General features: G+C 41.6%; 7 protein-coding genes across 7 annotated transcripts; 3 read left to right on the top strand and 4 right to left on the bottom strand.

Moving 5' to 3' along the window:
• Window positions 1-497: 497 nt before the first annotated feature.
• EAE98_011957 (uncharacterized protein) lies at window positions 498-3,783 on the bottom strand (the record flags this gene model as incomplete). The annotated part of the gene is made up of 8 exons (XM_038959581.1): window positions 498-2,485; window positions 2,533-2,578; window positions 2,629-2,713; window positions 2,766-2,804; window positions 2,894-3,020; window positions 3,073-3,405; window positions 3,465-3,632; window positions 3,699-3,783. The coding sequence occupies 8 exons, from the start codon at window positions 3,781-3,783 to the stop codon at window positions 498-500; spliced, it is 2,871 nt and encodes a 956-aa protein (XP_038804120.1).
• Window positions 3,784-4,462: 679 nt separating this feature from the next.
• EAE98_011956 (uncharacterized protein) lies at window positions 4,463-5,745 on the top strand (the record flags this gene model as incomplete). Its single annotated transcript, XM_038959580.1, has 2 exons — window positions 4,463-4,552; window positions 4,633-5,745. 2 exons carry the CDS (start codon window positions 4,463-4,465, stop codon window positions 5,743-5,745), a joined length of 1,203 nt encoding a protein of 400 aa, XP_038804119.1.
• Window positions 5,746-8,087: 2,342 nt separating this feature from the next.
• On the bottom strand, window positions 8,088-8,546 carry EAE98_011955 (uncharacterized protein; the record flags this gene model as incomplete). Its single annotated transcript, XM_038959579.1, has 1 exon — window positions 8,088-8,546. One exon carries the CDS (start codon window positions 8,544-8,546, stop codon window positions 8,088-8,090), a length of 459 nt encoding a protein of 152 aa, XP_038804118.1.
• A 1,714-nt stretch (window positions 8,547-10,260) lies between these two features.
• EAE98_011954 (uncharacterized protein) lies at window positions 10,261-11,620 on the bottom strand (the record flags this gene model as incomplete). Its single annotated transcript, XM_038959578.1, has 2 exons — window positions 10,261-11,364; window positions 11,423-11,620. The coding sequence occupies 2 exons, from the start codon at window positions 11,618-11,620 to the stop codon at window positions 10,261-10,263; spliced, it is 1,302 nt and encodes a 433-aa protein (XP_038804117.1).
• A 2,098-nt stretch (window positions 11,621-13,718) lies between these two features.
• EAE98_011953 (uncharacterized protein) lies at window positions 13,719-15,008 on the top strand (the record flags this gene model as incomplete). The annotated part of the gene is made up of 1 exon (XM_038959577.1): window positions 13,719-15,008. One exon carries the CDS (start codon window positions 13,719-13,721, stop codon window positions 15,006-15,008), a length of 1,290 nt encoding a protein of 429 aa, XP_038804116.1.
• A 3,685-nt stretch (window positions 15,009-18,693) lies between these two features.
• Window positions 18,694-19,715, bottom strand: EAE98_011952 (uncharacterized protein; the record flags this gene model as incomplete). Its single annotated transcript, XM_038959576.1, has 3 exons — window positions 18,694-18,790; window positions 19,126-19,386; window positions 19,444-19,715. 3 exons carry the CDS (start codon window positions 19,713-19,715, stop codon window positions 18,694-18,696), a joined length of 630 nt encoding a protein of 209 aa, XP_038804115.1.
• A 786-nt stretch (window positions 19,716-20,501) lies between these two features.
• EAE98_011951 (uncharacterized protein) lies at window positions 20,502-23,118 on the top strand (the record flags this gene model as incomplete). Its single annotated transcript, XM_038959575.1, has 3 exons — window positions 20,502-21,669; window positions 21,725-21,904; window positions 21,956-23,118. The coding sequence occupies 3 exons, from the start codon at window positions 20,502-20,504 to the stop codon at window positions 23,116-23,118; spliced, it is 2,511 nt and encodes an 836-aa protein (XP_038804114.1).
• Window positions 23,119-23,621: the final 503 nt, after the last annotated feature.

The following is a 23,621-nucleotide window of genomic DNA, read 5'->3' as shown; positions in this document are numbered from 1 at the left end:
TAGACACAAAACAACTAGACAGCAAGAAATCCATTCATTTCTATAGAAGCTTTTTATTTGTTAATTCATTTGTTCATTCATTCAGAAATCTTACTTCAACTCAACTCAACTCAACTCAACCCAACTTCACTAAATTCAAAGAAACAAATATATACACCATCTCATCTTATCCCATCTCGTCTGTATTAAAATCACCTTCCCTCTTCCTTCCTCCTAATTTACACTGGACTTTTTCCCGCTTCGTCCCACCCCTAATTACTTCAATACCATCTCGTAACGCATAGAATAGCACAGTTGGGTATTTATTTTCCGTTTTCCGTCCATGACATGACAATGATATGACGATGATATGTGATGACTAGGAATGAAAAGAAAAGAAACCCACGAAAAAGAGGGAAAATTAGAAGATAGAAGATGGAAGATATATTAAATGCGCACAAATGCACCTCCGTCCGTTCATTCATTCAATCATTCCCAAATTCATTCCAAATCCAAACCTAACCATAATATCTCGGCTCATCAAAAACATGATACCTATGTCCCCTCACCCCCTCTCCCCTAAATAATTGTGGGAATCTCTTTCCTTCACTCACATCCCCTTCATCCACTCTTCTGTTCCTCACCTCATCGCTCTCTCCCTCTGGTTCTCCGACCAAAAATTTCCCCACTTGAATCTCCGTATCCGTAATCGTACTTCTGGAAACTCTTGCATATGCCGATCTTCTTAGCCCCTTATAAAGGATATATTCGCACCATCTGTCCCAATCACTTGGATCAATATCATGCATACCCGATCTTTCGGATACATAAGTATTGTAATTTCCTTCTAGAGGTTTGGTGACAAGGTAAGAGAGGAGGATAGATGGGTTTGTAGAAGCACCCATTAAGTCGGCCAAGTATTCGGATTGAAGTCTTCGATCTTCTGGGTCTTCTTCTTGACCTGAATGGAAGACGAAGACGTCTACTGGACTTCCGTATACGTCTAGGGTAGCAGCGATTGCGGGAGCTAATTCTCCTACAGGTGATGGGAGTAAGTGGTGGGTAGAATTGAGAATTGGAAATTTGGAGAGTAGTGCACAACCCCAAGTGTGTTTGTTAGGGCCTGGTCCGTAATCAACATACATGCCAAGATCTTCTGCGAGGAATTGAGTTGTATCACGGTTGCCCATGATAATACGTTGAAGATCCGATTCGAGAAGACCGATGACATCGATTTCCAATTCTTTGATAACATCTCTCATACGATATTCGGATGACCACATATCATTGTCTAGACTGAAGTGAATAGTCCAAATGCCTGCTGTGAAAATCTTCTCCTCTTTATGGTAAGGAACATAATCATACGTTGGGAAACGCATATATGCTGTCGAGATAGAAGTAAGTTGAAGAGCTGCAATTATATAGAGGTAGTATAAACGTTGCTTTCGTTGATTCAAGAAAGCATTGAAACGTTTTCGTTGTGCTGCAGGAGTGGATGAAAATGTAGCGAAAACACCACAACCAATCAGTAACATGGTGACAGTCATGACCCAGTCTGTGTGTTCTCTAACAAGAGGGCCACCTGGAACAAAGGCATAAGCCACCACCCAAACATGAAATAATACCATGAAGTTGTATACGAGGAAGCCAATTCCAAACGCTTTAGCTGGGCTCTTTCTGGCAGCTGATCCCAATAACGGAACAGATACAGCCATGAGGTAGACAGTCAAAACCAAGGCACCATAATACCCTTTCCAATGACTGTATAAGGTAAGCATGGCAGCACCCACGCAACCAACACCATACAATGTCCAGCTACGAGCCAGAGATTCATTGAATAATCCGAGAATGAGACCAACTCCCATTGCAGCAATGGTCCAGGCACCATGAGGGGCAGAAATTGGACCACGAACAGGATATCCTTCCCAGACCCAAAGAATCATTGTGCTAGAATCTGATAGCAAGGAATGCAAACCAAAGAAAAGACCTCCGATACCAAGGCCAGCAAGAAGTGATGGCCCTTCCTTACGGCCTTGAACTGAAAGTTGATCTCCAGTGATCAAACTTTGACTTGGTCGTGTGGATCGCAAAACAGCTAGAATGGCAATGATGAGACCATAACCATTCAAACCACCATTTTCAGCATGCGCAATAGGCCAGATAGGATTATTGGTGTGGAATGCAAATTTGACAACACTTGATGCAATGAGACCAATGGTCCATGCTGAAATTTTCGATTCGAGACGACCTGGCTGCCCTGCTGATGCGTACCAAGTAGCTGCCCAAGATAAACATGACATCCAAAGGCCAAAGCCAACGACAAAAAGTCTAGGCGCTGGGCTCGTGATCTGATAGGCACATAAGCCAATCAAAGACATGAGATGACATGTCCGAAGATTTTTCACAACCAATGCTCGAACGGATCTAATCCCTAGGAACAATGGAGAAATGGTACACATAACCATAACTTCATAGCCTGAGATACCCATGTGCCAAAGAGGAAAGTCTGACAAAATTAGCGAGATTCATCTCAGTCACTTTTTCGGTACTTACACCAGACGACTATGCCCAAAGAAGTCAACATTGACCAGAATACGAACTACATAAATCTCAGCAAAAGTCTCCCAGACAATGAAAATCAATACTTACGCCATTATAGACATCGGCTGCTGCATCGAAAGCTTCAGGCCATGAAAAAGACTGGCCAAATAGTTGACCAACTTCCTTTTCTTTTCTACTTACCGATTAGCTAAATGTTTTTTAGAAAGGAATTAAATATCACAAACTCTTTCTCAAAGACTTTATCAGCCATCATCTTTTCTTTTCTAAATAATGATATTGATTTAGACGTGCTCATGATAATGTTACATTCAACAAAAATGTTATACACTATTTCGGAAGCCAGTGGACGTACCCCTTAGACTGACCCTTAACATCCTTCACAACTAATTCGAAAGTTTCAAAATCGAGGGCTGTAACAGCATCGAAAGCCACATCAAACAAAATCAAAGCCCATTCGAAGAAAGCGTATGCGGTGTATGCTAGATGTTCCATTAGTTGGGAATCTGATACCTGACTTGATAGTAATCTTACCCCCAGCGACTCTGTGAACTTTGTGTTGTATAAAAAAATAAATCAAAGGTACCAAAGTTCCAAAGAAAGATCCCGCGAGATATTTTCGATATTGAATAGCTCGTGCATTATCTGGGCTCAAAGCTAGACATCCTAAAGTCCATGGCAAAGTAGCCACCAAATATGAAATCATAAAAATGTCATGCCAATCGTGATCGTCCGTAGAGGTAACATAAGTCCAACCACCACATGTAAGAGTACGGAAAACGCCCGCGAAAGCAACGAACTTGGGTAACTTTGAGTTGGGTCGTGCAGTGAGAAGGTACCATAATCCAACGAGAGCAAATCTAGGACCTGAAAGAGATGTTAGACAAGCTTCATGTAGCTCCAATATCATAATCTCTGCCACATACCAGACGTAATAGCTACAAAGACCATAAAAAACGAACGTTCCGGGTATCGATCTCCAATTGTCGCGGAAACTGAAGGGAACCATTCATCTGGATAACCATAATATTCATTTTGAACGATTTTGTGATAATGGAGTGAAACTCCAACAATGAGTGCGCTGAGAAAGGCAGCTATTGATAAATTGTAAGTAACTTCAACATAAACAAGGTAAACCCCAAAGATTTGTTTGCTCTTACCATATGCGACTGCGGTATGAGTCCATGACACCCATTTACCTGAGAAAGCGAGTACAGTGTCGCCGTCCTTAAATTTAGGTGCCATCTGTGATTCTAATCACTTTGTATATGAAATATTCACATCCAAATGCGTGTAGTCCGTAGCATCCGGAGAGATAAAAGAGGAAAGAGGGAAGAAAAAATTGAGTTGAGATGTGATGGGATGGGATGGGATGGTAATCACAAATGGGGTTCAATGTAAGGTACAAGTGGGCACGCGTTTATTTGAGATGAGATGAGTTGTTGGAGACCAAGCCTTTTGAGATAGCCGTGAAAGCCGTGGGAGCCGTGAAAGTCATGCAATTCGTGCAATTCGTGCAATTCGTGCAGGTCGATTGATAATGGATTTTCCCCTCCAATAGACCTGGCCTGGGTGGACTTACAAGGTAAATTCTCAGCCTTCTCCGAAAGCTCCGTGACGTCTCGTGGGATTTTAAATTGTTAAGGTGGAACCTGTTCAAAAAGCTGTTCAATTCAAAAAAACTCGTGGCGCGCAGAGTTCAAAGTGTACCTGGGCTGGCTGGGTAAACACGACACGGATGATGGTAATCCTTGTTGGCCGGGGACTCGGACTTTTGATATTCCGTCTTCATCGACTAGGCTTAAAATGATCGGCATAATTTCTGCAATCATTCACCGCCCAAAGAATTTCTGAAGATTTCCCCAAGGTAAAGAAAAGTCCAGAGAATCATCATAAAAATCAATATTCATATCATAATTCAACAATGTCGGGCGCAAACGATAAAGCAAGATTTTATCTTGAACAAGGTGTTCCTCAATTGCAAGAATTGGAGCAAAAGAAAATATTTACAAAGGTTAGCTTTACTATTTCTCTACATTTTACATGTCGTTTTCATCTTATGCGATCAACTACTAACCAAAAAATTGTATTCAGGATGAAATTAAGACACTAGTCAAAAAGCGTTCCGATTTCGAACATAGAGTGTTAGTGAGAGGTTCAAAAGCCGTTGATTTTGCTCGATATGCCGCATGGGAAATGAGTCTTGAGGAACTTCGTCAAAAAAGATGTAAACGAATGCGCATAAAAGGAAGCTCATCGCATGCCGGTCAAGCACGCGTATTCGGTATATTTGATAGAGGTGTAAAGAAACATGCTGGGGATGTCGCACTCTGGATGTCATATTTGGAATATACAAGGAAAGCCAAAGCGACGAAGAAATTCAAGACGGTGTTGACAGCGGCAATTCGATTACATCCTACCAAACCGGAATTGTGGCTGTATGCCGCCAAATGGGCGTTAGAATTAGATGCGGATATGAATGAGGCAAGAAGTTACATGCAGAGGGGAACACGATTCTGTACTAGGAGTAAGGACTTATGGATCGAATATGCGAAATTGGAGATGATCTATTTGGCAAAGATTGCGATACGTAGGAGGATTCTTGGTCTGGACCTTGATAGGACTATCGAAGCTCCGAAAGAAATCGAAGAAACGCCGGAAGAATCTGGATTCACAACCTCGCAGGATATGATCGCAATTCCAGATTTCAAGGATAACACAATGCAACCAAGCATGATGGCAAGAGTAGGAGTAGATTCCGAAGCCGCTAAAGATCCAATGACTACACCAGCTCTCAATGGCGCAATTCCACTCGCTATCTTTGATGTCGCTAAAAAGCAAGCGTTCTATTCATCAGCCGCAGCAGAAGGATTCTTCGACATGTTCGCAGCATTCACTCAAGTAAAATGTCTTCCTAAAATCCTTCAACATGTTTTGGACAGTATGTTGGAATCATATCCTAAGGATCCCGCAACATGCAATTGTTATATTCGTCAACCATTAATCGGCATCGATCACACCTCTCCCGAATTTGCAGTTGCCATTGGATCTGCACTAAATCGTCTTAAGGAATCCTTGGAGAATACTAATGACAAAACCCAATTGTCACTCAAGACAAGAGCATGGATTGAGGCAATCATAGCATTACCAGAATTAGATTCAGGCATTCAAACAGTTTTGCAACACACCCTCCGAAAGCTGGAATAACTGCAGCATGAATAAGGGGGCAGAGGATTCGAGCGCAGTACGTACACATTTAAGCGAATTTGGAGACGTAGACGTGGGAAATGTCTGAATTTGAAGATGAGAGCGGGATCTCACACCGGTGGCAGTAAATAAACCTCTACAATCTTTGACTCCCCATCCATGAGATAAGGAAGGTTAGCGGCACAGCAGAAGCAATAATCTAGACCTTGTGCATAATAATTTAAAGAGGAAAAGTTTCAAATGGCGTTGGGCTTGGGCGGGAGTATAGGAGGCGGGCTCTTCATGAGATACTCAATATCGAGAAGAAAAAGTACTACTCGATACCAAGAATCTATCAATTACTTTAATCATTTTCGAACCTGGATAAATGTGAATTCTGAACAGAGGTAGGTGGGCATCTATTTTCTTATATTGTTTACCTACTCCATAGTTCAACCGTATGTGGACATAACCCACCTGTCTCAAAGTTGAGACGAGAAGTTTTGTATTATTACTCTAGTAGTGTAGTCTAGGTACCCTCCTTCTCGTGATTAGGAAAGTCATCCACTCATCTATCAAACTATTCTCATATATATATACATATATACATAAATCCATAAATTCATAAATCCAAACAAGCAGGATGATCGAGAATGATTAATAGATACCTACCTAGTTAAATCAGTCAACTCCCTCCCTCAATTTTCTTTCACTATATATCTAGATAATCTTAGGTACCTATATATCTATCTCTACAGTCCATCCTCAAACTTACTCGGAAAGAGGAATAGATAAATCACTTCTAATATATTATATTGTTTATTATCTTTATATTATCATCTCTTTATATCTATATAAATAAATATATAGCTAATCATTCCATCCCATCCCATCCTATCCCATTCCCATTCTCATTCCCACCTTCCCCACCTTATCTAACCTATATATATTATATAAAAAACTATCTACCTATCTACCTACCTATTTATCTACCCATCTATATAAATAATATATATATATACACACATCTATAAATATATCATAACCTCTACAAATAAATAACTACCTAGAGCCCCCCCTCCCCTCTTCTAATTACATTCTCAATACTTTTTAAAATCTAAGATTACATTTTGAAGTAAAGGGGGAGGGATGTAGGAATTATATAGAGCTTGGAGCTTGGAGCTTGGGGGTGGTGTTTAGATGTTTAGGTGTTTGATATATATGTATGTATATATTTATCTATTTATAAAATAGTAGAATATATTTATTTGTTTATTTATTTGTTTATATATTTCTCATTCATCCATTCATCCCCTCCTCACCAATCAAACTCCCACCTCATAAATTTCTCCATCTCCATCTCCATCTCCATCTCCATATTTTACTAGAACCCTAAACTTCTTTCTATTCTAGATCATTAAATATATTAAAATTAATATTCACATTAGTAGATGATTCGAGTTATTCGATACAAAATTGATGATTGGTTGATTGTTTATCTATCTATCTATTTATCATACCTAATAAAATAAGAATACAAGAATGAGATAGAGCGGAATGCATGGTCGAAGTTTTCATAGAAGAATAGAGAGAGGTATGCATTGAGGATTGAGAATACAATGAATGTATCATTTTAATTTATCTGGGTGTTTGTATTCTTATCTGTATCTGTATGTATCTATCTGTATCTGTATATAACTGTATATACCTAGGTATGTATATATATCTAAACCCATTTCAAATTCCCTATCTGCATCCCCATCCCTATTCAGAAGAAGAAAAAATCCCCAAAACGCCATTCATCATCATGCGTAAGAAGCGAAATGTCGAAATGCGTCTGCAACTCTACTGTTTCTCCTTTCTATCTATCTATCTTTCTTTCTTTCTTTGCTTCTCGCTTTCAAACACTCTGGAAACAATACAATCTGATGGAGTGAAGAGGTGGAGATGGTAGATATTTAGTATGGAAGAGTAGAATATAAGCATAACTCATACGTCCATACCATACCATACCATGAAAGAAGATGATAAATAAGATGATCCAAAAACAATCAAGATCAAAACCCCATTCTCCCTAGGGAGAAAATGTGATGAATAAATGAGTGAATAAGTGAGTGAGTAAATGAATGAATGAATGAATGGCCGCCTCCAACCTCTTCGTTTCCGCCTCGAGGTCTTTTGTGTGGGTGTTGAAGTGATACTGCTTCATATCACACCGATCGCCTGAGATCTATCTTTCAAGCATCAGTTTTCTCCAGGAGATGCCTATCTTCTGGCCAGCACCCAACAGCCAGCATCCAACATCCGTTACTCCATGCATCCCCACCATATCCCATGAATATACCTCAGCAAGCATTCACTCCTCAAACCAACCACCCATTAACAGGTGGATAAACCTGTTCCTCCCAGATCCTCCCCTCCTCCACCCGTCCCTCACCCACTACCCCCCTCCTCTCCCTCGCCCTCACAATACTCTTCAAAATCCTCTCGCGATCCCCCTTACTCGCCGCAATGCGCGCCGAAATCGACACATGCGCTCGCTCCCCCATCGCTCCCGTTCCGAATCCTCTCACCCCAAGCATCTCCATCGTTGCGGTTGCGATTCCATCCCGTTTTCCGTGCGAGAAATATCCGTTTCCATGCACATCATACCTGTTTCGAGCGTTTCCGCGCACGCCCTCGGAGCTCGCAAAGGCTTTGACGCTGGAGGTTTGGTGGTAGAGGTTCTTGGCCGTGCTTTGGAAGTGGGTTTTGGAGAGGATGGATTGGTTGTAGCGGAGGAGGTGACGGGCGATGACGGGAAGGGTTTCGGGGGCGGACATGTTGGTGGGTTGTTTGTTGAGTGGAGTTGTGTTTGAGGGGATAGTATAAAGGTACTGATATACTTCAAGTGAGTTGAACGAGAAGTAGATATTCGGTATTCGAAGGGCTCAATGAAGAGATCTCCTTTTGACGACGAGTTGATTGAGTTGATCGACTGGCTTGCTTTCAGTATAATCCGTAGAGAAACCTCTCTTCTATAAATCTGTACGATCTTGAGAATTCTTGACTCCGGAACTCAAAGTAGAAATAGCGACTCCGTTCCTGAACAGGAAATGCGGGTTTGGATGCGAGTATCAAGTGATATTCACGTGAGGAATATCTGCGGGGAAATAAGGTTAATCGTTGATGATGATGATGATGATGATGATGATGATATGATAACGATAATGTGACGTGATATGATCTGATTGATGTAACGTGAACACTGAACACCAATAAAAGACGACGATAAAAGCTATCAAACAATGAGATGAATCGAAAATCCTCCTGGGACTATTTATCGATATATATAATCTCTCCAAGCACAAAACCAAGAAAGATGAACACGGAGGTAATTAAACAACGATAAAGTATGATAGATAAATAAGAAATCCTTCTGCGACCCGGAAACCCCGTCGAATATTTATCCTCCAACCCATCAGCTGCCCACCTCATCCCTTTCTCCATCCTATCCCATTCCGTCCCGTCACCAAAGGTTACACCTTCCTTCCATCCGTCCAGCCCGCCAAGCGCCCACCAAGTTCCACCCGCTGAAACCATACTCCACCCATGCGATACAACCATAACCTGCGCGCCGACTCGATCGAGAATTAATCCAGAGAAACGCCGGAGAGACTGCAGTACTGCCTGCACACACACACCCATTCGAAAATGCGTACATACAAACTGCCAAACATCTTGGCCCACCCAAGCTTCTGGGCATTTAAGATTCCCTCACTACGCCCAGCAAATCACATGTGTCAAATATGTGACTTGGCTTCCAAAGTGGATTCGATCAAGATAAAACTCGAGAAAGTTAAAGGTTCCATTCGCACGCTAATACCTTATCTGTTTGGATAAATGGATAAATTTAGATTTCTCGCTTGGCATCTTCAGATCAGCACGGCTGCTTCCGTTTGTATCAATTCGAGGGGGAAATCCCTTTTGGTGGGGGTGTTTTGAGGGAATATGTGGATTGCGAGCATGGAGAATCATAGAAACATCACGGGGTTAGATGAGAGATTGCTTGATACTCCAAGAACTCGGACACAAACAAGGTATCATGAAGGGCTAGACTTGATGCGAATAGCCCCATTGTATCCAATTAGTACGTTTAAGAGGAAGAACAAGAAGACTACCCAAGTGTTCTCTTCATCAATATGTGATTTTCCAAGACTATCATTGCATTGTGAAATGGTATCCTGTTATTAAGAAATCTATAGCTTTCCTTCCCAATACACCCCACTAGATTTCCAAGAGCTCATATCATAGCTCAACTGTCTCAAATCTCATCTCCATCATGCAAACAAAAATTCCCAGCCCAAAGTTGCTCAAAAAGATACGTCAACTCCTCATTTGAATATAAAGTCGACGTGAAACGCCAGAAGAAATAGATCATGGTCGTAAGGAATTCGTATCGTCCAGTGGCATGGTGTGGAGAAAAATAAAAAAATGGTAAAGGGCCGAAGAGAACAAGAAGAATTGAAGTTTTGAATATCAAGTGCTTTTTCATCATCATCTTCCCGAGATCTTCGCCGCTCCTGCAGACCATAAACCCTTTGTCGTTTCAGCAATTTTCCTAGTCTGCGCCTCGATTTGTGCTTCTGTTTGACCTTGACCAGAACTTCTCTCTATAGCTTTCATAAACTTTTCACGCTCATCATTATTTGTACCTGCTGTACCATATCCTGAATCAACATCCATAGCATTATCTCCATCTCCATCTCCAGGTCCCATTCCACCCAAGCCAGAATCTTTACTGTTGTGATTCAAAGGTCTGGCTCCACGATCGGGCTCCATAGATTTTGAACCGTCCATCATGCCAGCTTGACCTTCGCGGAGTTTATTAATGGCGCGCACAGTATCAATGGCAGCATGAAGAGTACGCCTGGCATTGAAGTTCTTCTTCACAATCGGAAGTAAATCGCTACCTTTACCATCTTTTGATACTGATTCACCAGTGACGAAAGGGTGTGACAATGCTTCGTGGGCCGTCATTCTTTGGGTAGGGTCTATTGTAAGGCATTTCTTGATAAACTCTCGAGCTCCTCGACTGACACCTCGCCAGTATTCTATGGGTGTAAAGCTATAGTCTGCGATGAGAATCGCTTGCATTTCCTCCAAATTAGAATCTCTGTCGAAAGGCGTGTATCCACATAGTAAGAAATATGTAATGACACCAATTGCCCAAATATCGACTGGTTTTCCGTGTCCTGTCTTCTTAAAGATTTCGGGGGCCATGTAACCTGGTGTACCGCACGTCGTGGTTAAAACGTGAAATTGCTCTTCGTCCATTATTCTGCTCAAGCCAAAATCTGCAATCAACAAATCCGCATTATCTTCTGGGGTTCGAAACAATAAATTCTCGGGTTTAAGATCTCGATGGACGATGCCATGATCGTGTAGGTATGCCACCGCGGAAAGTGTTGCCCTGATAAGGTCTGCAGCGTCGGATTCAAAGTAAGAACCTTTTCGACAAATGCGATCAAACAATTCTCCGCCAAGCGCCAAATCGGTAACCAGATATAAATTATTGAGGGTTTCGAAGTAATCGACTAACGTGAGGATGTTTTGATGTCCCATGGAAACACGTTTGAGTACAGCGATTTCATTACGAATCTACAATCAGGAGGTGTCAGCAAACATGATTCATATGAGAGGAATGAAAAGATCTTACCATATGTTCTCTTCCCGCCATCAAGCGTTTATTAATGACTTTGGCAGCATAATATCTTCCTGTATCAACGTGGACACATTCTTTGACGACCGAGTAAGACCCTGCGCCCAACGTTTTTCCAGTCTTGTACCGACATGCTTGAATCTGAGGTTGCGGCGCTCCTGAGCGAGAACCCCCCTGGGGATTCGAAGAGCTCATCTTGTTGTGCGAAGGCAGAATGGAGTATTAGATGAGGTATATTATTAAAAAGAGCCCAGGTGCGCACGACAATCAAGAAAGTGATGATGAGCCACTCTGCACGGATGATTCTCGGAGAGATTGATAAGTAGATTTGAAGGGTTGGTGGAAGTTTAAGTTGTTAGTTGTTCTGGTGTTCTGGTGTTCTGGTGTTCCAGAATGAAAAAGGATGGTCTTTCAGGTATTGCGGTTAGATTGCGGGGCAATGGATGAACAGTGATTAGGTAGTTGGGTACCTATGTTAGGCTTAGTAAGCTCGAGGTCAGCTATCGTTAGCTGAAATCACCTGCATTACCTGCATTCACCAACGGCCAAAGAGTGAGAGTCCAGCATTCACGTGCACAAAGTCAAGTGAGCTCAAGCCTTCAAGGGATCATGTAAGACATGTACGACTAGAAATGAATACGAACCCTTTCATCTTGATGCAAAGGTTTACGAGTAAAATAAGAGATTGAAGGGTTACGGGTGTACCAACTAGTATTCACATGATTTCTAGTCAGATTAATTGAAGTGATGTTCTGTGATAATCGCAAATACTTACTTGAAGGTATGTGGCTCACCATGCTGATCACTAGCTTTACTTTCCGAAGATTTGGCTGGCGGTCAAGGAAGCTGCTTACTTTTGCTTACTTTGCTTGGGCTTGGGTATGGGAGTATGGAGTATGGAGTATGGAGTAAGAGTCATATAAAGGTTGAAGTGAAGGTTGAAGTGAAGACTAATATGATAGACTGAAGTGAAGACTGATATAATACCTACCTAGTAGGTACCGTAGACTTTAGTTCAGCTAATAAAAGACCCCAAAGCTCAGCCATATATATTTCCAAAGTGTAAACCAAACCTGGACCCTGATCGTGGGTGTCACGATGATCTTATTGGTCATAATGATGTAAAGGTCTATTTTAAGGTTGGTGAGGGTATTGGTGAGGGTTGGTGAGGGTAATGGTAATACATATATTGGTTTGTTGTGAGTTGGGGAAATGGCTAGATCAATGGAATTTTAATAGAGTACTAGGTAGGTTCGAGGTAGGTAGGTACCTAGGGTTTTTATCTTTATACTGCATCTCACTTCATCTCACTTCACACTTCACTTCACACTTCACTTCACACTTCACTTGACACTTCACTCCCACCAAATACGAGTACGATCCACTAGAGATCTCGTATCTTTCTTCACTACCGACTCTGGTACACAGTCTACATCCACTACACACTCAACATCCACTACACACTCGACCATACCAATACTCATACCATCACGGTTACCATTCAATTCTTCAAACTTCAAAGTAGCCACCACCACACCACCCTCCTCTCATTATCAAACTCAATTCATTCATCTCATTAAAAATCTTCCCATGCGTTCTGTTCCTGAACCTTGCTATCGGTACTTAATCCGAACCTTCAGTCCTTACTCTTTCATGGATACCGATGAATGGATGTATCTATCAATCAAACCTTGATCCAACATTTCATGCTTCTTGCTTCTTGCTTTTTTCTCAACACCAACCTTCTCCATTCTAAAACAAGTTCCAGAAGATTGATTCCTCACTCTATCTCATACATATTCATCCATTGCCCTTCATTTAACAGCATAATTAATCTACACGTGATACAATTGTCTCCATTTAATTACTCCACAGCAAAAGACGCGTCGTCACAGATATATCATCTCAAAATTCTACCGAATGTGATCTTCCAAAACCTAAATCGTGCTGCTGGGACTGCGCCTTGTCAACAGTACAAATCCACAAAAAATCGTAAGTCTCGACTAGGATATCATCTTGTGTTGTCATTAATGTGTATGGCGTTGAAATTCACTTAATTATGTTGTCCTGCCCCGGCCGCGCCATTTCTTTTTTCTCTTCTTCTTCTTCTCCTCCTCCTCCTCCTTCAGCTCCTATTTATTTGTTTCAAGTATACCCTCGTTTTGTACTTTGACTTTCTCTCTTGTTTTTATTTAATTTTCTTTCGTGTACCAAGGAAATCTTCTTAAGCAAGAGACCCGCGCAAAGAAACTGTGGAAATTAGTAATCAGTCGTGCATTTACCGTCAAGAGAGATGGACGACTATGGCGTGGGATCGAGTGGAAGTAGTGATACCCCAGGAAGCCAAGCTGGAGCCCAAGGAAGCTATGACAGTTCCGGTAGCTATGGATCAAGTGGGAGTCAAACAGCACAAGGTCAATACAATGCTCAGACAACCGCATATCAATCCGCATATACATCTGCAGCTACTCCAACAACTACCTCTAACAGTCAGAGTCAAACAAACTCCGCATTCCCAACGTCCACTTCTTCATCAAGTGGACTATCATCAACGGAACGAACAGCAATAATAGCAGGTGTTCTTGGTGGTGTCGGAGCATTATTGATCATATCTCTCATTGCTATCTATCTACTGCAAAGGAGGAAGACGAAGAAGGCTGCTGGTCGCAAAGGAGTTACTCAGCAAGTATCTTACAATGGATTAAACTCTTCATTTGCTGGTGTACCTTTTATCAAAAGGAACAGTCAAGGGAGTGATAGTGAAATATCTCGACCACCAATGGTCGCCGACACTTCATACCAAGGAGCATATATGAGAGGCGGACAGTCCAGCTATCCTGACCTTTCCAGTGATATGGAAACAGACAGATTCCTACCAAATGATGAGGAAACCCAACAGAGAATGGCCGGTGGAGGAAATGGATATCACTCACCACCTAATCACCTTGGCTCTCCAACACAAGATCCATTCACAGATCAAAACCGCCTATCTCAGCTGACACAAAACCGCCTATCTCAGTTATCACAAAATCGCCTCTCTCAGTTGTCACAAAATGTTGGGTCTCCTCCCAGACCAGGTCCATTAGTCAGACATGATACCATGGGTTTCCCTCTCGATGACGATGACACTTCATACATTGGACCAGATGGTGAACAACACCGCCTCTCCAGAATAATGCACAGCCCCCGTACATCCATTCTCGAACCGACCATTATAGCTCCCGCCCCCATACGCCCCACCGTTTCCCACGAGAATCTCGAGCGAGGCCTCAATGGAAGCCAGGATCTCTATCAAAATCGGGTCGTTCCCCAACATCTTGATTCTCTCACATCAAACTACGATACGCCATACGACGTCGAAAATGAAAATGATACAGTTCCACCTATGTATGGAGGTATCCAAAGTCTATCTCCAGCTCCTATAGAATCAGGAACATGGATCGCCGCACGCAATCCACACTTAGCTGCTGCTTTCAGTAATGATATGCATAGAAATTCGAGCACGAGGACTCAGAGTAGTTTTGCACCTAGTGTGATAAGTGATACGGAGTTGGATAGATTGGGAGTGGGACAGAGATTGTGAGGAGGGGGGGAGTGAAAAATCAAAGTGAAAGTGAAAGTGGTAGTCGAATGAGAATGAGAATGAGAATATGAATTTCATTTGTAGGATCAGTGTGATGGGGGACATTGGATTGGGTAGTGGAAAGAAGTAATGTTGATGTTTGATTGGATAAGATGGGATAGTATTGAATGGTACTGAATGAAAGTGTAGGAAGGGAGGGAGGAAGGGAGTGGGCACTTGAATTGGCGTTTTGGGAAAACAGCATATGATATCCTGGTCCGGTCAGTGAATAATGAGTTGTTAGCATAGTAGTCAATTGATTTTATTATAATTGCAATTGCCTTGTCTTCTTTTTAATATATTTGTGATTTGTATTGTGATTGGGGGTGGGAGGATGGGGAAATGGGAAATGGGAGATAGAAGATAGGAGATGGGAGATGGGAGATGGAGATGGGAGATGGGAGATGGGAGATGGGAGATGGGAGATGGGAGATGGGAGATGGGAGGAGATGGGAGATGGGAGATGGGAGATGGGATGGAGATAGGAGATGGGAAAATGAGTTGAATCTTTCTGGGATTCTTGCGATTTGGGGTTTAGACTGCGGGCTGTGGGCTGCGGGATGCAGGCTGCTGTGCTTTGGGATGATATTGTTTGGATTATTGTTGTTGTTTGGGTGGGAGGGAAGGGGTGGGAGGGAGGAGAGGGAAGGGGAGGGAAGGGGAGGGAAGGGGAGGGGAGGGGAGGGGGAAAGAAGATAAAATTGGATGTGGCGAGGCGAGGTGAGGTGAGGTATGATGATGTGAGATGAGATGAGATGAGATGATGGCTGACAATTGTTAATATAGTTATTTGTTTGTTTGTTTGTTGTTGGTTGTTGGTTGTTGGTTTTGAATTGGTTAGTTGTTGGTTCTGGATTGATTAGTTGTTGATTTTGGATTGGTTCTAAGTTGATGAGTTGGTGGGTTAGTTATTAATTGGTTCTGTATCTATTTATGGAATTTTGTAAGATCATGTATGAAATGAGGTAGGTAGGTAGGTAGGTAGGTGATCTTCTGTGTATTTTTGTGTATTTTTGATTAGAGTAGGGAAGGAACGGGGAAGGAGGAGAGTAAGGAGAATAGAGAGAATAGGGAGAATAGGGGAGTAGGGAAAGTAGGGAGAGTAGGGAGAGGAGGGAGAGGAGGGAGCGGAGGGAAAGGAGGGAAAGGGAAGGAGAGGAGAGAGAGAGGGAGAGGAAGGAAAGGAGAGAAAGGCGAGAAAGGAGGGAGAGGAGGGAGAGGAGGGAGAGGAGGGAGAGGAGGGGAGAGGAGGAAGAGGAGGGCGAAGGGGATAGGCGGGATGGAGGGAGAGAGGGCGAGGAGGGAGAGGAGGTAGAGGAGGGAGTTATGGAGAGGGGGGAACTGGGCTGGTGTGTATGATTTGATGATTTGAAGTATTTTTGGAATATGTTAATTTGTTTATTTGGTTTAGTTTCTGATTGTTTTTATTATACAAGATAGTTTGTTTGGATGAGTTTGGGTTAAGGGTTGGAGGGGTGGGAGTTTGGAGTTTGGGGTGGGAGGAGTGGGAGTTTGCAATTTGCGGTTTGGAGTTTGAAGTTTGGGGTTTGGGATGGGGAGAGGTACCTGGGTTTCTATGAGAGGTTTCTATGGGAAGTAGGTGTGAGGTGTGAGGGTTGATATATAAAGATTGTAATAATATGATATGATATAGGATATTATATTATAAGATGAGATGAGATGAGATGAAATAATAATCTTTGAGAATTATTATACTTTTTGATTTCGATTTATTTGGGATAATTTAAAAGTGGAAGGAAGGTAATCGGGGGTTACGATCCTCTTCACCCCTCATTGTATCAATAAGGGAGCCTCAGCAATTCGTCAATTTTTCAGCAATTCATCAACTTTTCTTTTAGTGTGAAATCTCCCTAGTGAATAGAATCAATTTTTTCTAACTTTTTATTTATAAAAAATAAAAATATTTTGAAATATTCAAAATAATTATTAGTTTAATTTGATTACAAATATTTATTTATATTATTAAAAAAATAAAAACTATAGGAATTATTATTAAAAGTTACAAATTACTGAAAAGTTGACAAATTGCTGAGGCCCCCTTATTATAGATAAGGGGGTAAATAAATATAAACCCTCGATTAGATAATGGATGGTGGGATAGTATGTATAATATAGAATAATATAATATAGTATAAATATAAGTATGAATATGAGTATAAATATGAGTATGAATATGAGTATGAATATGAGTATGAATATGAGTATGAATATGAGTATGAATATGAGTATGAATATGAGTATGAATATGAGTATGAATATAAGTATAAGTATGAGTATAAGTATGAGTATGAGTATGAGTATAAATATGAGTATGAGTATGAGTATGAGTATAAGTATATTTTATTTCACTTTACTTTATATTATTTTATGTTATTTTATATAATATTATGTTACAAGATTTCTAGAAAGTATAGCGGTATGTATTGGATTAGATTGAATTGAGTATTATTAGATAGTAGGGTAAGAGGAAAGGGGAGGGGGAGCGGGAGGGTGAGAGTACTAAGTACATACTATATTGTAGATAGGCATGAAATATAGATTCATTCTTGAGGTGTCTCATCTCTGTCACTTAATGAGTGGATAAGTGGATGAGTGAATAAATGAATAAATGGACTATTAGAGAATATATCTTCTACTCTACTTTACTCTACTCTACTCTACTCTACTCACTTACTGATACTTTCAAAACGGACTTTATGAATTACTATAGAGTCTAGACAAATTAGAATCCACACACAATCTCATAAGATTAGACAAATTTATATTTTGAAGCTGAAGGGTCTTTATATCTAAAAGTAAAGTAATCTTATATAGTATAATAGTTTACGGGATTTCCATCGAAGGTGTCTGTATAGTATCAAATCTCATTCTTCTTCTTCTTCTTCTTCTCCAAGCGAGGATAGAAATATTGTTATCTGTATGATGGACGTTCCTGTAGTCTTGCATTTTGGACTGTGCGAGCAGCTATGTATAGCTAGGTAGCTAGGTATGCATATCTTGTTTCTCAGACCTGGTGAAAAGGGGTGGGATATCAAATCGTCGGCTTATGTTTGGTTTGTATGATACTTGGTGATTAGCTAGATAGGTAGGTATGTAGTGCAAATACGATCAAGGAATTTCATGTATTAACTTTTGCTCGATTTGGTTTCTTATATCATCGGGTTGGAGTTGTTGATACCTATTTAGGAGGAGTTTTATACGCAAAGTTTGTTGCATATTGCCTTTGAATATTTTCACCAACGGGACGCGAAATCACCAAGATTGATTTGATTGAATTGTGAGGGTCAATTGGCGAAATGTGGTTTATTGAATTGATATATCGTGGCTTTTCAGATCACCTGGGGTAAGGTAGACTATTTATCCTTCAGCCCTACCAGCAATCAATCCATGTTGATGGCTGAGACATGGGGTAGTGTAACCACGAAGAATTATTCATTCTGCTGGCTTCCTGCATAATCTGCATCTTCAAACTATACAACAGTCACCTCCAATACCCATGTACAGAATCTGCTTCGAAGAAATTGAAATATGATACATACATGCTTCTTCATCCGGTGAACCAATTCGTGTTCTCTCAGTGAACTTTTGAAAGCCAGTGAAACATTCCAGACAATGAAATTCTATTTCAGAAGTCACCGCCGCCTTTTCCACTACTTCTAGACTTCTTTTTATCCCCATGTTGCTTTTTCATTTTTAATCTCGCTATATTGGCCGAAGTTTGTCTGTCATGAATATTAGCGCATTCTCGCGTTAAAAAGGGTGGCAGTATCTCAAAGCTATCGAGCTGTATTGCTATTGTAAAATGATCCAGATATAAATCACAAAGTTGACTTGCCCTTATAGCTAGACGACGGGCCCCAGCTCCTGAATCCCGCCTGTGTTTTTTATTTATTTTAACTTCTGGGTATCTTTACTTATCCCTTTCATTTACACAGTTTGCTCGAAAAGAACTTCTTCCGCCATTGTTTGAAGGGGATGATGTTCTCTATGAGAAGCACAAACTTCACGAATGAATACTGATTGAGATAACACAAAAGCAAAGAAATTTATGACTTACAAGTGCTTCACTCTCTGTTGTTGTTCAATTGAAGCCTTTCCCGGAACTGTTGTCCTGTATATACGTTTGATTTCTTCATTCAATCTTCGATGCGTCTCCTCTTTATTATCAGTCCGATTGCGACTACTATCACATTGAATCTGAATTGCATCAGTATTCTTCACATAATAAGTGCCACGGCGTAATCCCTTCGATATTATCAACGGCAGAATGGCATCGAGCTTTTTCATAGACCAAATGGTGTTGGCTTTTGAAGATGTTCTGGAGGGAGTCAGTACTTGGGAGACTTGTCTTTGAATCTCAAGAAGCTCGACGTACTTGTTGGTCTTTTGTCCACCAGGACCTCCAGCAGCTGAGTAGGTAGTCTCGGCTAGCTTTGTGGAAATGGTTGATTCATTGAAATTAGAATACCATTTTCTGGCAACCTCAAATTCAATGTCATCTGTAGATTGAACAGAATATGATCTGCAACTCTGAAGATTCAACCTTGCGGAAAAAGGGCGTGTTTGAAGAAACGTTGTATAAATTGGCTTGACATTTTGAGAAGATGATTGCAGCAGCTTAGCTGTGAGCTTGGCAAAATAATGCATATCACTTCGACAAACTTCTTTGTTATCTCACCTGCCTAGAGGTTCATGTGATGTTTGCAAGGTGTTGCTTGACTGAGGTAGTATGTAAATACTTTACAGATGGAAACTTTCCCCTTTTAGCTCCAGCATTGAAGAGTAGGTAGGTAGCGTTACAATGGAGACGAGGGCAAATGTAAATGTAAAACAAATGACCACCAGGACCGCCCCAAGTAGATTACATAAGCATTATTAAGTTGAGCAACCCAATTCGAATATCCGAGCTTTATCCGAGCCAGACTCTCCAAGACTACCTAGTCCTTCACACCAGTACCGGTGCGGCTAGTGAAAAAAGGTCTTTCAAGATTTCTTGGCATGATCAAATTAATTCAATTCAATCCATTCTCTCTCACAAACCACATCTAGAAATCATCAAAAGCATTGCGACAACCTCATAATTTCGATCCCACCATATCCAAGAAAATCATCAACTTGACGCCAGTAAACATCAACGTTTTTTATATTACCAAGGCGACAACGTTACTTTTGATAATCTAATAGATAACTATTTTTTGACCGCAGTTTCCCCCAAAGTTTTCAATCGAGCAGGCAAATCAAATCTTGCCTAAATCTGGATTGCAAACTTATCGCATCGCCTTTGCCTATCACATTATCTCCACACTCCATTAATTTTTATATCTGCTACTTTCTATCAGTTTGTATCTTCTCCTAGCATACGACGTTGTCAAATATCGGATCCAATCAACTTTGATAGTTTGTGTGCATTCCGCACTCATAACAAAGACATTTATGACTTCAGAACCACCTGAATTCCATACAAAAATTCAGTCACCGCTCTCTCCACTTCCGGTTCACTTTCCCAACCCATCTGAAATTCCTGTCCTTCGAAATCAGATTGATCCGACTTTCAACATGACGGCGACCCATGAGCCATCCAAGGCTCCTTTGGTGGTTCCTGAAATCATCGAATCCTCGACGGTCCCTGAGGATATAGACTCTCCACTTTCCGATACGCGCTTTTCAGATGCATATGATGAGAAGGATGAGGATACAACAGCAGCAAAGGCTGAGGAAGAAGATGAAGGCGATGATTATGCCATGACATTTGACTCTGATGGGGAAGAACATTCAGATAGTCGCGATCAATCACAGGCAGTTGACCAAGAGTCGAGCAGTCTTCCTAACACAGTGCCAACGAGCGAATTGTCTAATTCTCTTTCCAACAACCGACCTGCCACATTTGATACCCAAAATGGCCCAGAAACCCAGCCCGCCCATACCATCCCTTCTCTTACTGTCCCCTCGATTCCTCAATCTACAGCTGCCCAAAGCTCTGATGATTCTCAAAATCCCATTACCAAAGCGGAAACCACAAACTCTGAGGAACCAAACGGAGAAATAGACATTCAGCAGCTTTTGGACAATATTACTGCCAATGCCGAGATTAATGCACAAGCTGCCCGCCCAAATTCTTCCTCTTCTAGCAATGCCCCTCCAAAAGGTAGCTCGAGTCTACCAACCCATGCAAGCCTTCCCCCCCGCCCACAAATTACCCAAATTCCTAAACGTTCCAATTATACTTCTTTCGATGATCCCCATAAGTACAATGTTGGAGGTTCAGGTTTTTCACACCAACCCAACTCCTATAACCATTCTGGTGTAACATCATCATTAGTTGCAGTCGGTGCCCCTGGTACCGCTACTGATCCCCGATATGGACTTCCCCCTCCCCCATCTGTTTCTTTCAATCATCCCCATCAAGAAGCGAACAGCCCAAAACTTCACACACAAACCCGTCGCTTTCCATCTGACCAATCCCATGATGGACATGACAATGATGACAGACCTTGGGGACCAACGGTGCAGAAAAAGTATGATGAATTTCTTGATAGAGAACGCACATATGTCACTGAAGGGCTTTGGGAAAGATTTCCAAAAGGCTCACGATTGTTTATAGGTAAGAAAGCCTTATGCAATACCACTAATCATCAAATATCTAATACTTCTCTCAGGTAATCTTCCATCGGAAAAACTGACTAAACGAGACTTGTTCCACGTTTTTCACAAGTATGGCGAACTTGCCCAAATATCGATCAAACAAGCATTTGGATTTGTTCAATTTCATGATGCTGCCTCTTGTTACAAAGCTTTAGAGATGGAGCAAGGCAAGGAAGTTAGAGGTCGCAAAATGCGTGAGTTATTTCATGTTGCTTTTCGAAACCGAGCTAATATTCTTGGTACAGACCTCGAAGTGTCCAAGGCACAGAAGAACACTCGAAATGCCGGCCAGACCTGGAGAAGATCCCAGTCCCCTGAACAAACGAGAGGAAATGCATCAGCTCGTAATCGTAATCCTCAGCTAGACGCTCGTGGTTCAGGCTATAACCATAACGATCGTAACCAGAATGATCGCCATAGATCGCAACAACAGCATGGAAGTCAACGTCCACATGATGGATATCGATCTGGTAGGTCGCCATCGCCAAGTCGAAACTATAGGGGAAGAGAAGCCAGAGACGAATACAGATCTACTCGTAACAATGATTCATACGATAGCAGAGATAGGCGTCGTTCACGATCTCCTTTTTCAAGTGCACAGCGTGGCAGTTATAGAGATCGTAGCCCAAGCCCAAGAACTCGTGAAGCCAACGAAGATGGCACACTTCAAATCCCTCGACGCGAGCCATCAATGGTTCCCGACGTTCAAATAATTCTTATGGCGGAGTTGGACCGAGGGTTTGTCTCCTGGGTTGAGGGAGAACTTCGTGGACGAGGTGTTAAAACCGAAGTAATGTTCCTTAGCCCTCGACTATCCCTTCAAGCTGTTATTCGTAGACAGATTCTCGAAGGTGTCATCGCGGTTTCTCAACTTGATATGAGATCTCAAAACGCTAGCAAAATACCTTTGCAAGTATTCGATCGCTCAGGAGGTATCAATGCTGCTGTTCGATTTGATGAGTATCAGGATTTGGAACCTAAGATTGCTGCCGAGCTTGTCGTACGCGCGAAAGCCACAGCTCAGAGACCTCAGTATGCGCCAAACCCAGCTCCGGTTTACCAAGCCCCGACTGCACAACCAAATGCAAATATCGCCAACATCATGGGACAGCTGGACAATCCTACTTTGCAAAAGTTGCTTGGAACGTTGAACAACATGCCTCAACAACAGAATGCACCTGCTGTAGCAGCAAACGCCGCAGTAGACCTTGTTAGTCTGTTGGGTGGGTTAGCACCACAACAAGTACCTCAACAGATTTATCAACAATCAATGCCGCAGGCTGCTACAGACCCTTACGCCAGCTATAACAATAGTGCTGCATATGGTCAGTCAGCTGCACAACAAAATGGACAAGATGCACAGCAGGTACAGGCTATCATGGCTCAATTGGCTAGATATAGACAGTAAGCGGTGGATTGGTTCTTTTTCAACTGGGAAGCCATCGTTACGTTCGCATATGGGAATGGCGTTTCTGTATATTACGCGATGAATTATGGTTGAATGTGCATTTCGGGAGTTTAGGGCATGGCATGGTATGGGAGTTATCATGATGTTAAATGTTTGTTTCTTACCGCGTATGATATGTATGATGCATGCCGTTTCAAGAAGAGTTGGCGACGAGAGCATATCAGGGGATAGAACAGAACAGAAGAAATCACTCGTGCGTAGATATTGCTCACAGCTCTTAATAAACAAATAATATCAAATGCAGAGATGTTTCTATTTCTATGTCTATCTATATACTGAGTGAGGTCTTTTTATCTATCGAGAAGTGTGGTTGCTTTTTCCCGTATCCTACAATTGCTGTACATGTGGAGATGATTTTGTGAATGAACAAGAAATGGAATCGAAGTGCGTGTATCAGGACATAAAAATTCGTGTGCTATCGTACAAAGTCGTCGTGTGTGTTC

Source organism: Botrytis deweyae (genome assembly GCF_014898535.1).
Source record: "Botrytis deweyae strain B1 chromosome Unknown BDEW_055, whole genome shotgun sequence".
In the NCBI taxonomy this organism is placed as follows: domain Eukaryota; kingdom Fungi; phylum Ascomycota; class Leotiomycetes; order Helotiales; family Sclerotiniaceae; genus Botrytis; species Botrytis deweyae.
Note: the sequence above shows the minus strand (reverse complement) of the source record. Positions and strands in the feature narration are given on the sequence as shown.